The sequence below is a fragment of the Maniola hyperantus genome, chromosome 20 (assembly GCF_902806685.2).
Source record: "Maniola hyperantus chromosome 20, iAphHyp1.2, whole genome shotgun sequence".
NCBI classification, from domain to species: domain Eukaryota; kingdom Metazoa; phylum Arthropoda; class Insecta; order Lepidoptera; family Nymphalidae; genus Maniola; species Maniola hyperantus.
This window is the reverse complement of record NC_048555.1, coordinates 6,520,738-6,532,945: the sequence shown is the minus strand read 5'-3', so window position 1 is coordinate 6,532,945 and position 12,208 is coordinate 6,520,738. Positions and strand designations below refer to the sequence as shown.

At 38.4% G+C, this 12,208-nt stretch overlaps 2 protein-coding genes across 2 annotated transcripts; both read left to right on the top strand.

Moving 5' to 3' along the window:
* The first annotated feature begins 270 nt into the window (after window positions 1–270).
* Window positions 271–7,178, top strand: GatB (glutamyl-tRNA(Gln) amidotransferase subunit B, mitochondrial). Its single transcript, XM_034979762.2, has 6 exons — window positions 271–697; window positions 1,254–1,773; window positions 2,324–2,500; window positions 2,893–3,045; window positions 4,127–4,299; window positions 6,509–7,178. Exons 2-6 carry the CDS (start codon window positions 1,363–1,365, stop codon window positions 7,161–7,163), a joined length of 1,569 nt encoding a protein of 522 aa, XP_034835653.1. The 5' UTR covers window positions 271–697; window positions 1,254–1,362; the 3' UTR covers window positions 7,164–7,178.
* Window positions 7,179–9,349: 2,171 nt separating this feature from the next.
* LOC117992119 (ejaculatory bulb-specific protein 3-like) lies at window positions 9,350–11,373 on the top strand. Its single transcript, XM_034979790.2, has 3 exons — window positions 9,350–9,722; window positions 10,597–10,771; window positions 11,232–11,373. Exons 1-2 carry the CDS (start codon window positions 9,350–9,352, stop codon window positions 10,761–10,763), a joined length of 540 nt encoding a protein of 179 aa, XP_034835681.1. The 3' UTR covers window positions 10,764–10,771; window positions 11,232–11,373.
* The last annotated feature ends 835 nt before the right edge of the window (window positions 11,374–12,208 follow it).

Genomic DNA, 12,208 nt, shown 5'->3' with positions numbered 1-12,208 from the left:
TAAGAAGTTAATGTACCTACTTGCAAAGAATTTAGAATGTGGCGGCACATGAGTAGATAGTGGTGGCGGTGTGTGACGCAAAAGGTAGATAAATAATTCAATTTATCAGCCAGTTTTGTGGGTGTGTTCCTACCTATACACAGTAAGCAGTAAAATCCGATCGACGTGAATCACATTAAGTGACATATTATGTGAGGTGCTGTTTAATTTTGTTGTATTACAATAGCATCGTCAAGGTTTTGTGCACACCTACTTCGTGTTTATACTTTATGAACTTTATGATCATTCCTCGTCAGTGAACGGTATTGATCGCACGTTGCTTTGTCCACTGTTCACGCGCGCTCTCGAAATTAATTCTAGTAATTTAAAGACGTACAGTCGTAATACCTGTTATTGATTTTTGTGGACCAAAAAAATCAATGAAAATGTACTCCATCGCTGAAGCTACATTGGCTTTCATTGTTTTATACCTTTTCTCCTTTCTCTTCGAAGTAGTAACGGGATTAGTGTCGTAGGCAGCTAGTGCGTAAAAATAAAAAGATGTGATATTTAAAATTTTCGTAATAAAGTTAGTTCTAAGGTAATTAGTCAAAATATCAATGCAATATAAGTAAGGTTTAGGATTTAATAAATTATTTAAGATAGTAAAATATGTAAAACAAATTCAATTCCAATAGAGGACTATCGTTGATGCCTGGTATGTATTTTTACCATTAAGTAATACTTTTGCTTTAATTTTGTTCTCACTTTTGTGCCATCATAACAACACATAATATATTGTAATTAATATTATTTTAGAAGACATTACTTAGCTAGCTTGTTAGGCTACCACCGTACCTATATAATTTACTACCTACTCACGCATTTAATATTACTAGTTTAACAGTTTTAACAAACTCATAAACAGCTGTTAATAGCAGGCAGCAGTATGTATTAACTTTATTATAATAACTAATTAATAGGTTTAGGTAAATAGTGAATTCTTCAATACATCTGAAATATACCTACACTATTTTAAATGATCTTACTATGTGGGTAGTTATCTTTTTAAGAATATTTTAGTCATATTTTCTCATATTAGATTTATATAAGTATCGTATCTTTAGTTAGTTGGGTTATGTATATTAATATAATTAACGCAATGCATCCTTTAATTAAATAGTGTTCTAATGTAACTAACTATACAACTATGTATCTATTGTAATACATGAGCGTATAATAAGTCTATGGTATTATTTTATCTGTTATTTTAGATGTCAGCTTTGATACTGTCATCAACGTCAATTGTCAATGTCACAATTGTTGTCCAATTGTTGTTAAAATGTTAAGAAGAGAGAACTTGGACAGTTTTTAATTTAGAAAATGCATTTAAATATAATAACAAGGAGATTACGTTTTAATTATAACAAAATACACAAACTGTACATAACGACGCCTTCTCTTAAAAAGTGGCAATGGCAAAGTGTTGTGGGTTTGGAAGTTCACGCTCAGTTAAATACCGAATCTAAATTGTTTTCGGGTGCTCAAAACACTTTTGGTGGGTTAGTGAACAATTGTGTATCATTATTCGACGCTGCAATACCCGGGACATTGCCTGTTTTGAATAGAAAATGTGTAGAACTAGGAATTTTGACGGCATTGGCCCTTTCGTGTAAAGTGAACGAAATATCGACTTTTGACCGCAAGCATTATTTTTACGCTGATCTGCCTGCTGGCTATCAGATAACACAACAAAGAGCCCCTTTAGCCAGTGACGGTGTTATTAATTTTCAGGTATTAAGTAAATATTCACCTTAGATTTTGCTGTTATTTTTAGCGTTCCGTACGTCAAAGGAAAAAAGGCACCTTTATAGGGTCACTTCGTTTCTGTCTGTCTGTTGCGTCTGAGACCCGTGAAGGGAATCAAACCTATAGGGTACTTCTCCTTGACCTAGAACCATGAAATATGGCAGGTAGTAATGTATTTTAGCACAAGTAAAGGGAAAAATCCAGAAACCATGAAGTTGTGGTTACATCACAAAAATAATAATTAAAGAGTGTTATTTCTTGTACGATGGTACAGTACCCTTTGTGTGCGAGTCTGACTTGCACTTAACCGTTTTTTTGATACTTCTTTTACTGTCTTGTTATTCTGTATTCGTATTAGGATTTTTTTTCAATTAACATATTAAGTATGCATTATAACTTTAAACAGCTATGTTAAACAGTTTCTTTGCAAATGTTTTTATTAGTAAAACTAATTAGCAAGATTTTTACATATAAGTTGATGAATGTTTTAAACCATTTGATCAAATAATTAAGCAATGTTCCTCTTTGTTGGCAGGTATTCACACCAGGGGTTCATAAAAAGCCATATAACAAGAGTTCAAAGATAAAGCAGATACAACTGGAGCAGGATAGCGGCAAATCCTTGCACGATGCTGACCTGAAGCGAAGCCTCGTAGATCTGAACAGAGCTGGGGCACCTCTTATAGAACTGGTGTTTGAACCGGACTTAGAGGTAAGCAAACTAAGCATACTTATCTAGCTTTTCCCCACTGCGTTGCCAGTGTCTCTGGTACAGTACACACACAACACAAGTAGTTCAATCTGAAGAATCTCGAAGTGAAAGATTAAATACACTAGCTTGGTTGAAATCTGTTTTTGTACAATACTCAGCTTTGTATCCAGATGAGACTACTTGTTTTGGTATAGTATAATAGGAAGGCGTAGTGTTGATAGACCCCCCACAAGGTGGACAGACAACATTAAATGATTTGCAGAGAGCCGCTGGAATCTGGCCGTGTAAGGCTGTGAGAAGTGGATATCCCTACAAGAGACCTATATCCAGCAGTGTATGTCTGTTGCTTGATGAATAATGATGATCATTATAATGATTTTTTCTGTTTCCAGGATGGGGAGGAAGCAGCGGCATTGGTCAAAGAGCTGGTGCTGATAGTGCAAAGGCTAGGAGCATGTACGGGACGCATGGAGGAAGGCGCGTTGCGGGTCGACGCGAATGTGTCCCTGCGTCGCGTTGGAGAGCCCCTGTCTACACGCACTGAGGTTTGATTTAGATGTTAGCTTGATTTAAATTGAACGAAAACTTAAAAATAAGTTTGTGTCTAAAGATACTAAGAGATATTTTAAGCAGATTGTCTCATTACTGAGGGTTCTGACCTCTTTCCGTTATTCATGAAATGGTAGTTTTCTTGGGATGATAAGTAGACCAATTAGATTTTTATAATTGTCAAGCTGAAGCTGTGATTTATCAATAATCTAAATATATAAAAGGAAAAGGTGACTGACTGACTGACTGACTGACTGATCTATCAACGCACAGCTCAAACTATTGGACGGAGCGGGCTGAAATTTGACATGCAGATAGCTATTATAACGTAGGCAACCGCTAAGAAAGGATTTTTCAAAATTCAACCCCTAAAGGGGTAAAATAGGGGTTTGAAATTTCTGTAGTCCACGCGGACGAAGTCGCGGGCATAAGCTAGTAGTTATTATAATAGCTTATAATATAAATAATGTTTGCGTAGGTGAGCCCATTGGACAGACAGACAGACAAATCGAATGAGCTTCACGTTTAAATGCTTATGAATAATTTATGACACTAATTTATTGCTTGTAGCCATTAAATTGTGATTTGTTCTGTTATGGTTTTATCAGGTACTGTATCTTTTTAACCCTCGACTACAGTTTACGACAGTTAGGAAACTTGTAACAAAAGATCGACTCTGGCAGTCCTAGACTTAAGTAAAGTAAGTATATAAAAGGAAAAGGTGACTGACTGACTGACTGATCTATCAACGCACAGCTCAAACTACTGGACGCATCAGGCTGAAATTTGACATGATGCTATTATGATGTAGGCATCCGCTAAGAAAGGATTTTTGCAAATTCAACCCCTAAGGGGGTGAAATAGGGGTTTGAAATTTGCGTAGTCCACGCGGACGAAGTCGCGAGCATAAGCTAGTTGTGCTATAAGACCTACCAACCTGCCAAACATGATTCTAGGTCAACGGGAAGTATCCTATAGGTTTCTTGACATACAGACAGACAACGAAGTGATCCTAGAAGGGTTCCTTTTTTCCTTCTGAGGTACAGAACCCTAAAAATCGATTATTTTTGTTTATAGATCAAAAACATCGGTTCAGTACGCGGCGTGGCGGGCGCTATTCGCCACGAAATTGATCGCCAGCGCACAATACTGGACAGTGGCGGTAGTATCTCCAACGAGACGCGAGCCTGGGATGCAGCGGCCAAACTCACCATTCCGATGCGAGACAAAGAAGTTGTTCAAGATTACAGGTAATAGTCCAACCCTTAGGATTATTGCTTACACGACTACAAGACCAGATGGTATCGCGACGCAGGCATTCGAGAGGTATAGTCCACGCTATATAATAGTCATTCTTGAAGTTAACTGCAAGACGCATCGGAACAGCATTTTGTTGGGGCATAAGTGGGGCGGGGCGTGCGACGCGAGGGAGCAGAGCACACCAGCCCGCGCGCCGCACTGCACCCCGCGTTTGCCATCTGCATTAGCGTGAGCGCTACATACATGCACAGTATGTACACAGCACGTGGAGCAATCAGAGGCGGATTATCCCTAAGGCAAACTAGGCACGTCCCTAGGGGCGCGAGATTACGAAGGGGCGCGTGCGATCATGTAGAGTTGGATTAGTGAGTCTGCGCTTCAGATATCTTCCAGTCTATGCAAAATCCTTGAGTGACCACCTCTTCTTTAAAATAGCAAAGTGTCAAGTTTTCACTCGTTCACTTCACCAACTACCAGCTTTGTAATTACAATACGTGACAAGTCGAGATGGCAATCGAGGAGGAAACACGTCCCACACCCGCACAGCCCCCGCGCTAACCTGGTGCGGGCGGGGCGTCCCCCCGCCTCATACCCCGATTGCCATCTCAACCTGTCGCGGACTATATACGATTCATCGTTCTTTCGAAGTTAGTAATTTTTTTTTTAATGACTGCTCTCTAGCAGCTCCTCTGAGCACTCCTCTGAGTACCTATGAGGTGCTTGCCTAGGGCGCTCTCGACATTTAATCCGCCTCTGGGAACAATACCTGCGCGAACCAATTTGCTATTAAACTTAAAACTCTTTGCAATGGCAGTCTTTGAGTACTTACTACTTACTACTTATTTTCTTTTTTACTATGGCTTCCTATGTCTATATTTAAAAAAATCAGTACTCTGTTTTATAACAGTCACTAAGCTTATTAAGATAAGCGTAGCAACCTGTGTATCTGCGTAACAACGCAACAACTTGATTGCAGTTCTTTGTTTTGCTTACTGATAGGTGCTAGCTCACATTCATAACATTATTATTCCATTATAAAATCCAGGAATTAGTTTTAGATTTTTTGCAGTTCAGCTATCTAATTCAATGCTCTATTGTTATTAAGCGAAGCGAATGCGAAAATTTAATAGTAGCTAGTTATAAAATAACATCGCGAAAAATGCAAAACGTTTCCTGAAATTATTGTACAAAACTGTAGGGCGATTGTCTAAAACCTGCATCAATCATTATTGCAATCTCAATTGTTCTGATTGGCTGAATTTGTGCGATTCTTGTTGCAATAATGCATTGTAGCCAATACTGAGCGAGCGTTAACCAATCAGAGATGATTGCGATCGTGACATTGTAGCTGTCACTCTCCCGCCATCGCGCAGCCGATCTAATGGTCCAATCCATAACTTTTTCACTCTAATTTACTTTAACATAGAAGTCTCCAACTCCAAACATGCTCTTGTTTACTGAGGTTTCAATATATAAATCGCTTGGCGGCACGGCTTTACCGGTAGGGTGACAACCAACCATATCAGACCAGAGACAGTAATTTACAAAATATAAATTTCCAAATTGCCCCCGCTGAGAATTGAACCCGGGACCTCCCATTTATAAGACTACAGCGGTTACCATTGCGCCATCCAGGGAGGTCGTCAAACATTTAGACCGAGGCCTGGGGAAGACCATCCCCTACCCTCTCCGCCCCGCCCTTAGTCCGCCACTGCTGACACAAAATGAATATAAGCCAGTCAATTTAGATCAGCTCTAAAAGTAGTGATATCCTTTTCTGAAGAGATCACTTTGACAAAGATAGCACTACTTTTGGAACTGCACATTAATCCATCCTACTATTTATTATAAATGCGCCAATTTGCTCAGGGGGTGCACTAGTATATGGTCTATGGTCACTAAGTAGGTACAGGGCGACAAGGCTGTCTTGGCACTTGAACGGCATTGACATTGGGGCGCTGTTAAAGAACAAAGACTTAGAATATTCAAACAAGAACAAAGGGGACACTTGACGTCAACGTTAGTTCCGATTTTCGCCGCGCGCCAAGATAGCGTTGTCGCACTGTATTTATGGTCTTGTATAAAATAGTTCCACGGGTTTTCCGCAATACAGCGAGGTATCTTATTTTTCTGGTCAGACTTTAACTGTGTATAGTGACCTTATGATACTCATAATAACATATATGTCTTTCATTACAGATTCATGCCCGAGCCGAATCTTCCACCATTACGAGTTAATCTCAATACAAAAGAAGACACCCAAGACGTCATCAGCGTTCTACTTGTAAAAGACAAAATACCAGAACTACCGGAACAATCTAGAACAAAACTAATCGAACAGTACGAGTTAAAACCAGAGGCCGCCATACAACTTGTGAACGAACCTGTTTTACTTGAATATTTCCATAATATCACCACAAATAAAGCCAGACATCCCACTAAAGTTGCTAATTTGTTACTCAATGAATTGTTAACTATACTAAATAAGAGGAAAATAGATGCGGAAAACTGCCCCATAACAGATGAACACTTAGCTGATTTAATAGATTTGTTATTACAAAACAAAATTAATTTGAACGTCTGCCGAGCAACTATAAATGAGCTCATTGAAGACTCAACGTTGACTGTTAAAGAACTTGTTAAACATAAAGGTTGGTTCCTTATAACAGATGAAAAGATGATAGTAGACAAATGTACAGAAATCATAGAAAACAATCCGAAAATTGTGAAACAATATAAAGAGGGTAAAGTCAAAGTATTCAACGCTCTATTAGGCTTATTAGCTAAAAGCACAGATAATAAATTCGATATGTCACTTGCGTCTAAAAAAATGGAAGAGTTGTTAAAGAAATAAATTTGTAAATATTTTTGTATTGTGTTTTATTGTATTTTCCAATGAATCTGTAAAAAGAAAAAGCTCTTACTGCTGTTTTGGTTTTCTGTAAAAGCTCAACGCACATCATAATAGTATTTTGACGTTTCGTATCACGCATTTCATTTACGCTCATGCGCTCTATTACTTTATGATATCTCTAGGTCTGAAGATAATATAGTCCGTACAAAATGATTTTTCACGCGCCATTATAACTCTATGGGTCAACTGTCAATTGTCATTTCAAAAGTAAGGTTCAGTGGCCCTACCGCGGTTGTTTGACAGCTACAATGTCACGATCACAATCATCTCTGATTGGTTAATGCTCGCTCACTATTGGCCACAATGCATTGTTGCTTATTGTTGCAACAAGAATCGCACAAATTCAGCCAATCAGAACAATTGAGATTGTAATAATGATAATAATAAAGACTAAAAAAATTGTCACATAAAGTTAAAAATGGTGTGTAAAATCATTTTTTTACTCATTATACAAAATACTAGATGATGCCCGGGACTTCGTCGGCCTGGATTTAGGTTTTAAAAAATCCCGTGGGAACTCTTTGATTTTCGGGGATCTAAAGCCGCCTCGCCTTCGCCTTATGTCCTCCGGGATGCAAGCTATCTCTGTACCAAATTTCATCAAAATCGGTTAAACGGATGAGCCGTGAAAAGCTAGACAAAAACAATTAAGACACACAAACAGACACACTTTCGGATTTATAATATTAGTATGGAACTAGTATAAACTATCGTGAATGATTTCCATTATACATATATCACACACCAGCTTTACTCACGTGTTTAGTCGACGCACGTTAGCCCGACTAGTTTCGAACCCATCCAACCGCGACGCGTGCGCGAACTGAGCCCCTGTAAAAAGGACCCCTGATGGGTTTGAAACTAGTCGGGCTAACGTCGAATATAAACACGTGAGTAAAGGTGTGTGATATATTATGTACAAATAGATTGTTATTTGTATATTGCTGGTCCTGTATTAACTTAGGTACAGAGGAATAATATGCAGCTTCTACTTATTATTATTTTAATCTTCTAAATGTATTATTTAGCAAAACGTTAATCTATAGGGGCTTTATATAGCAAGCGCCCCTGACGGGACGCTCGCTGTGAAGACAAAATAATATATGGTGCTGGTAACGAAATACAACAAGCGTCTGCCTTGCGCCTGTTTCGTTCCATAGAACGCCCTACACTTCGTCTGGCAATAGACCCACAGACGTCAGGCGCAGGGCCATTACTAGGTAGGTATATCAAGTCCCTTGTCCAAAAATGTTTGTTTGATGTTTACTAGAGGACTTGGTATGCAGAACGCGCGAAGGTTGTTTGTTGCCGATGTCACACGCGCCCCGAATATTGTAAGCAACCAGGGAAATGCAACCATTTTTCATCAACCATTAATTAGTATAAATATATTGTAGTGGTTAATACTTCCCCCCCTATTCGGGAGATCGGGGGTTGGATCCCGGGCACGCACCTCTAACTTTTCGAAGTTAAGGTATTATTAGGAATTTAGCGTTATATTGAGTTTCCTGCTATACACCTAACATCGAAAAGTTTGCGTGCACGGGATTGAATCCCTGACCTCCCGTAAAGGAAGTGCACGTATTTAATATTATGCTATCACGGCTTTCTATCAACAAGATAAAGTTCGCTACTAAAACCCAACTACGATCCTCTTAATAAACTCTGAAATATAGTAAAATTGAATTTCTGTCGCTTGATATATTATATTAATATATTTACTATATTTATATTTTTGAACTCAGAATTTTCTCCTCTTTCATTTCACATTCCACTCAATACAATAGCAATTTTTTTTTTTGTAAATCCCCATTTTTTTGATATAAAGCCCGTCAGATCAATAAGATGTAGCAAAATAATATCTCTATAACAACAAATCAATTGACACTTCATTCATCAAAATCGGGCCAGTAGTACCTATAGGCGCTACGGTGGAACACACAGAATCAGATACAAAATGTGGATACAAACATATATTACATAGACTGCTAAAATCATAATCCCTTCCTTTTGGCTTTACCGTAGTTGGGTAAAAAGACTTAATTAAAAAGGTTAACGACATCTGACAATAGTTACGTCTACTTACACTAAACACCGTCTCAATTAAACGTATAATCAAATCACGTATGGTTACATCATCCACTGTCTCATTTCTTTGCAATCAATCTATCACCAACCACTTACCATTTGTACTCCTATCGGGCACAATGTGGCCTACACGTATTATTTTTTTACTCTTCACTTCTGTCCTAGCTGATATGATTGCTCCAGGAATAGATAGATCAGTCTCGGATGGGGTGACGAGTATGGGATATAACGTATTGTACGGTGACGAGGATTTGACGGTCATTAATCAAGTAGTGGGTGAGGAAGAAAAGTGGAATGCTATGACGAAAAGCGCTGACGTGTACCGTGCTCTACCTCCGCTTCCAGCTCAAGACGTGAAGTGTTTGATGTCGGTTGATCGGTATTGTTCCAAAGATATGGGTAAAATGAAAAGTGAGTTATGCTTTAATTTAATTGGAGTGGAGTTGATTTTTAAAATGTAAATATATAAAAGGAAAAGGTGGACTTATCTGAAGGAAAAGACTGACTGATCTATCAAAGTACAGCTTAAACTAGACTGGTTATGATAAAAGTTTTGCAATTAGAAATTGTATTAAGTAAATTTAATAATAATCCTACTATGATTAAATAGATAGTGTGAATGAATTATGGCCCGCCCCTAATTCCGTACCTTAGCTATATGCATGGGTAGGAACCTAATTTGGTTGCACCGACAATAATATTATACAGTCATCATCATGATCAACCCATCGCCGGCTCAGTACGGGTCTCCTCTCAGAGTGAGAAGGGTTTGGCCATAGTCTACCACGCTGGCCATGTGCGGATTGGTAGAATTCACACACCTATGAGAACATTATGGAGAACTCTCTGGTATGCAGGTTTCCTCACGAAGTTTTCCTTCACCGTTCAAGCAAGTGACATTTAATTACTTAAAACGCACATAACTCCGAAAAGTTAGAGGTGCGTGCCGGGGATCGAACTCCCGACTTCCGATTAGAAGGCGGACGTCCTAACCACTAGGCTATCACAGCTTTTTTTTTTTTACAGTACGAGAAGTATTAAAAAAGTTTCGGTAGTGGACAACGACCAGGGTACCTACCGTGTAGAAACCAAAGGGGCATGGGTTTAATAAAAACTGCCGTACCCCTTCCAGGTTAGCCCACTTCCATCTTAGACTGCATCATCACTTACCACCAGGAGTGATTGCAGTCAAGGGTTAACTTGCATCTGAATAATTAAAAAAAAACCTGAATTTCATAGTCACGGAGATACGGAATTACCTTGCTAATCTTTTTTTCACCTTCAGATATACTGATACAGGCGTTAAAGGATGACTGCTCGAAATGTAGCAAAGAAGAGAAAGAGAGTACGGGAAGAGTCGTAGCCTCCATGATGGCGCACGACCCGAATGCTTGGAAGCTGTTCCTCACCAGGTACGACAGCCTCAACAAAATACAGCGGGTCTTCGGATAATGCACCATGTAAGGGTCTTGAAAGCTATACTTACCTATACCTACCTATTTTTTTGGATAGATACATATTTTCTGTTCCAGTGTTCCTTCTATCAAACCTTTATCTCTGAAGTTTCTTACAGATACAGGTAGAATGAGCTTTGGACGAAAGTTTGAGGTATCAACAAGGGTGTCTGACAGACAGGCTTGCCTCGACACTGTCTGGCAATGTATTACGTGATTTCTAATACTACTTATTATTCTAAAGAAAAATAATTAGACTTCATACTTTGACAATTTGACCTGTTATCTCCCAAAGCCACTAAGATCCAAACTTCATAGTCGCTGATTGTTCCTCCCTGTGTTGGGAAAATGCGAAAAGAAATTTTCGGCTTGTATAAAATAACGAAGGTCTGGCCCTCACAGCCTTTTTCTCTACCAGCGATATTTAATATTAACAGATACGCTAATCTAATATTCCATTTTTTAGGTCAACTCTACAAATTTTACCTGAAAAGAAATTACCCAAGCAAGAAAGGCCTAGATTTAAAATAACCGGAGAACCTGAATATATTGAAAACACTAGAAATCGATACACCATGCCTGGCTTTAAAGTGAGAGTTAAAAGATATGCAACGGAGAGAATTAATTAATGTACTTACAGTAAGCGGCAGAAAGTAATGTACATCGGCCTTTAGAATAACATTTCGGCTTTGTAGAGCGTTGTCTCTGTCACTCATACCTATGACGTTTTGTCGGTCTCAACGACAGGGACAACGCTCTACAAATCTGCTATCTCCTTCTAAAGGTCGATGTACATTTCTTTCGGCCGCGTACTGTAGGTATGTTGTCTTTGTTTGTCAATATTCTTATTATAAGTTAATTATGTGTTTATAATTTTTGTTTTATGTGTAGCGTTCTCAGTCAATAAATCCACTTTTTTAATCAATCAATGAGCTTTTGTATTTTTAGCATTTTTTGAAAAAAAAAACCCTTCTCATTATCCGGTAAGTATTCTATACTAATATTATAAAGAGGTAAAGCTTGTAAGTTTGTTTGTAGGAAGTAATCTCTGGAACTGCTGAACCGATTTCGAAAATTCTTTCACCAGTAGAATGCCTGAGTGACATACGCTATATTTTATTTTTTTTTAAATGCCGGGGCGGGTCGCTAGTTTTTTATAAAATCCACAGGGTTTTAGAAATCAATAATTAGAGAGTCCGCAGGTTAGCTGTTAGGATCTCAAAGGATCACCAATTTTCAGCTTATCGAGCACTTTTTCACAATTTCCTACATTCTCGGACCAAAAATCAAAATCAGTACCTACCTAGACCTACGTCTATAAATATGTCGACAAGCCGCATCATTAGATCACAAAAATTCATCTTCTGTGTCGATCTTTCGAAACCAGTTGAAAGAAATTAAAAATCAGAAATTTTTATTATGGAATCAAGGAGCTACTTGAAT

Coding starts and splice junctions, on each gene's coding strand:
- LOC117992119 (XM_034979790.2), top strand. CDS start 9,350: ATGGTTACATCATCCACTGTCTCATTTCTTTGCAATCAATCTATCACC. Junction 9,723..10,596: donor AGATATGGGTAAAATGAAAA/GTGAGTTATGCT, acceptor TTTCACCTTCAG/ATATACTGATACAGGCGTTA.
- GatB (XM_034979762.2), top strand. CDS start 1,363: ATGCATTTAAATATAATAACAAGGAGATTACGTTTTAATTATAACAAA. Junction 2,501..2,892: donor TGTTTGAACCGGACTTAGAG/GTAAGCAAACTA, acceptor TTCTGTTTCCAG/GATGGGGAGGAAGCAGCGGC. Junction 3,046..4,126: donor CCCTGTCTACACGCACTGAG/GTTTGATTTAGA, acceptor TTTTGTTTATAG/ATCAAAAACATCGGTTCAGT.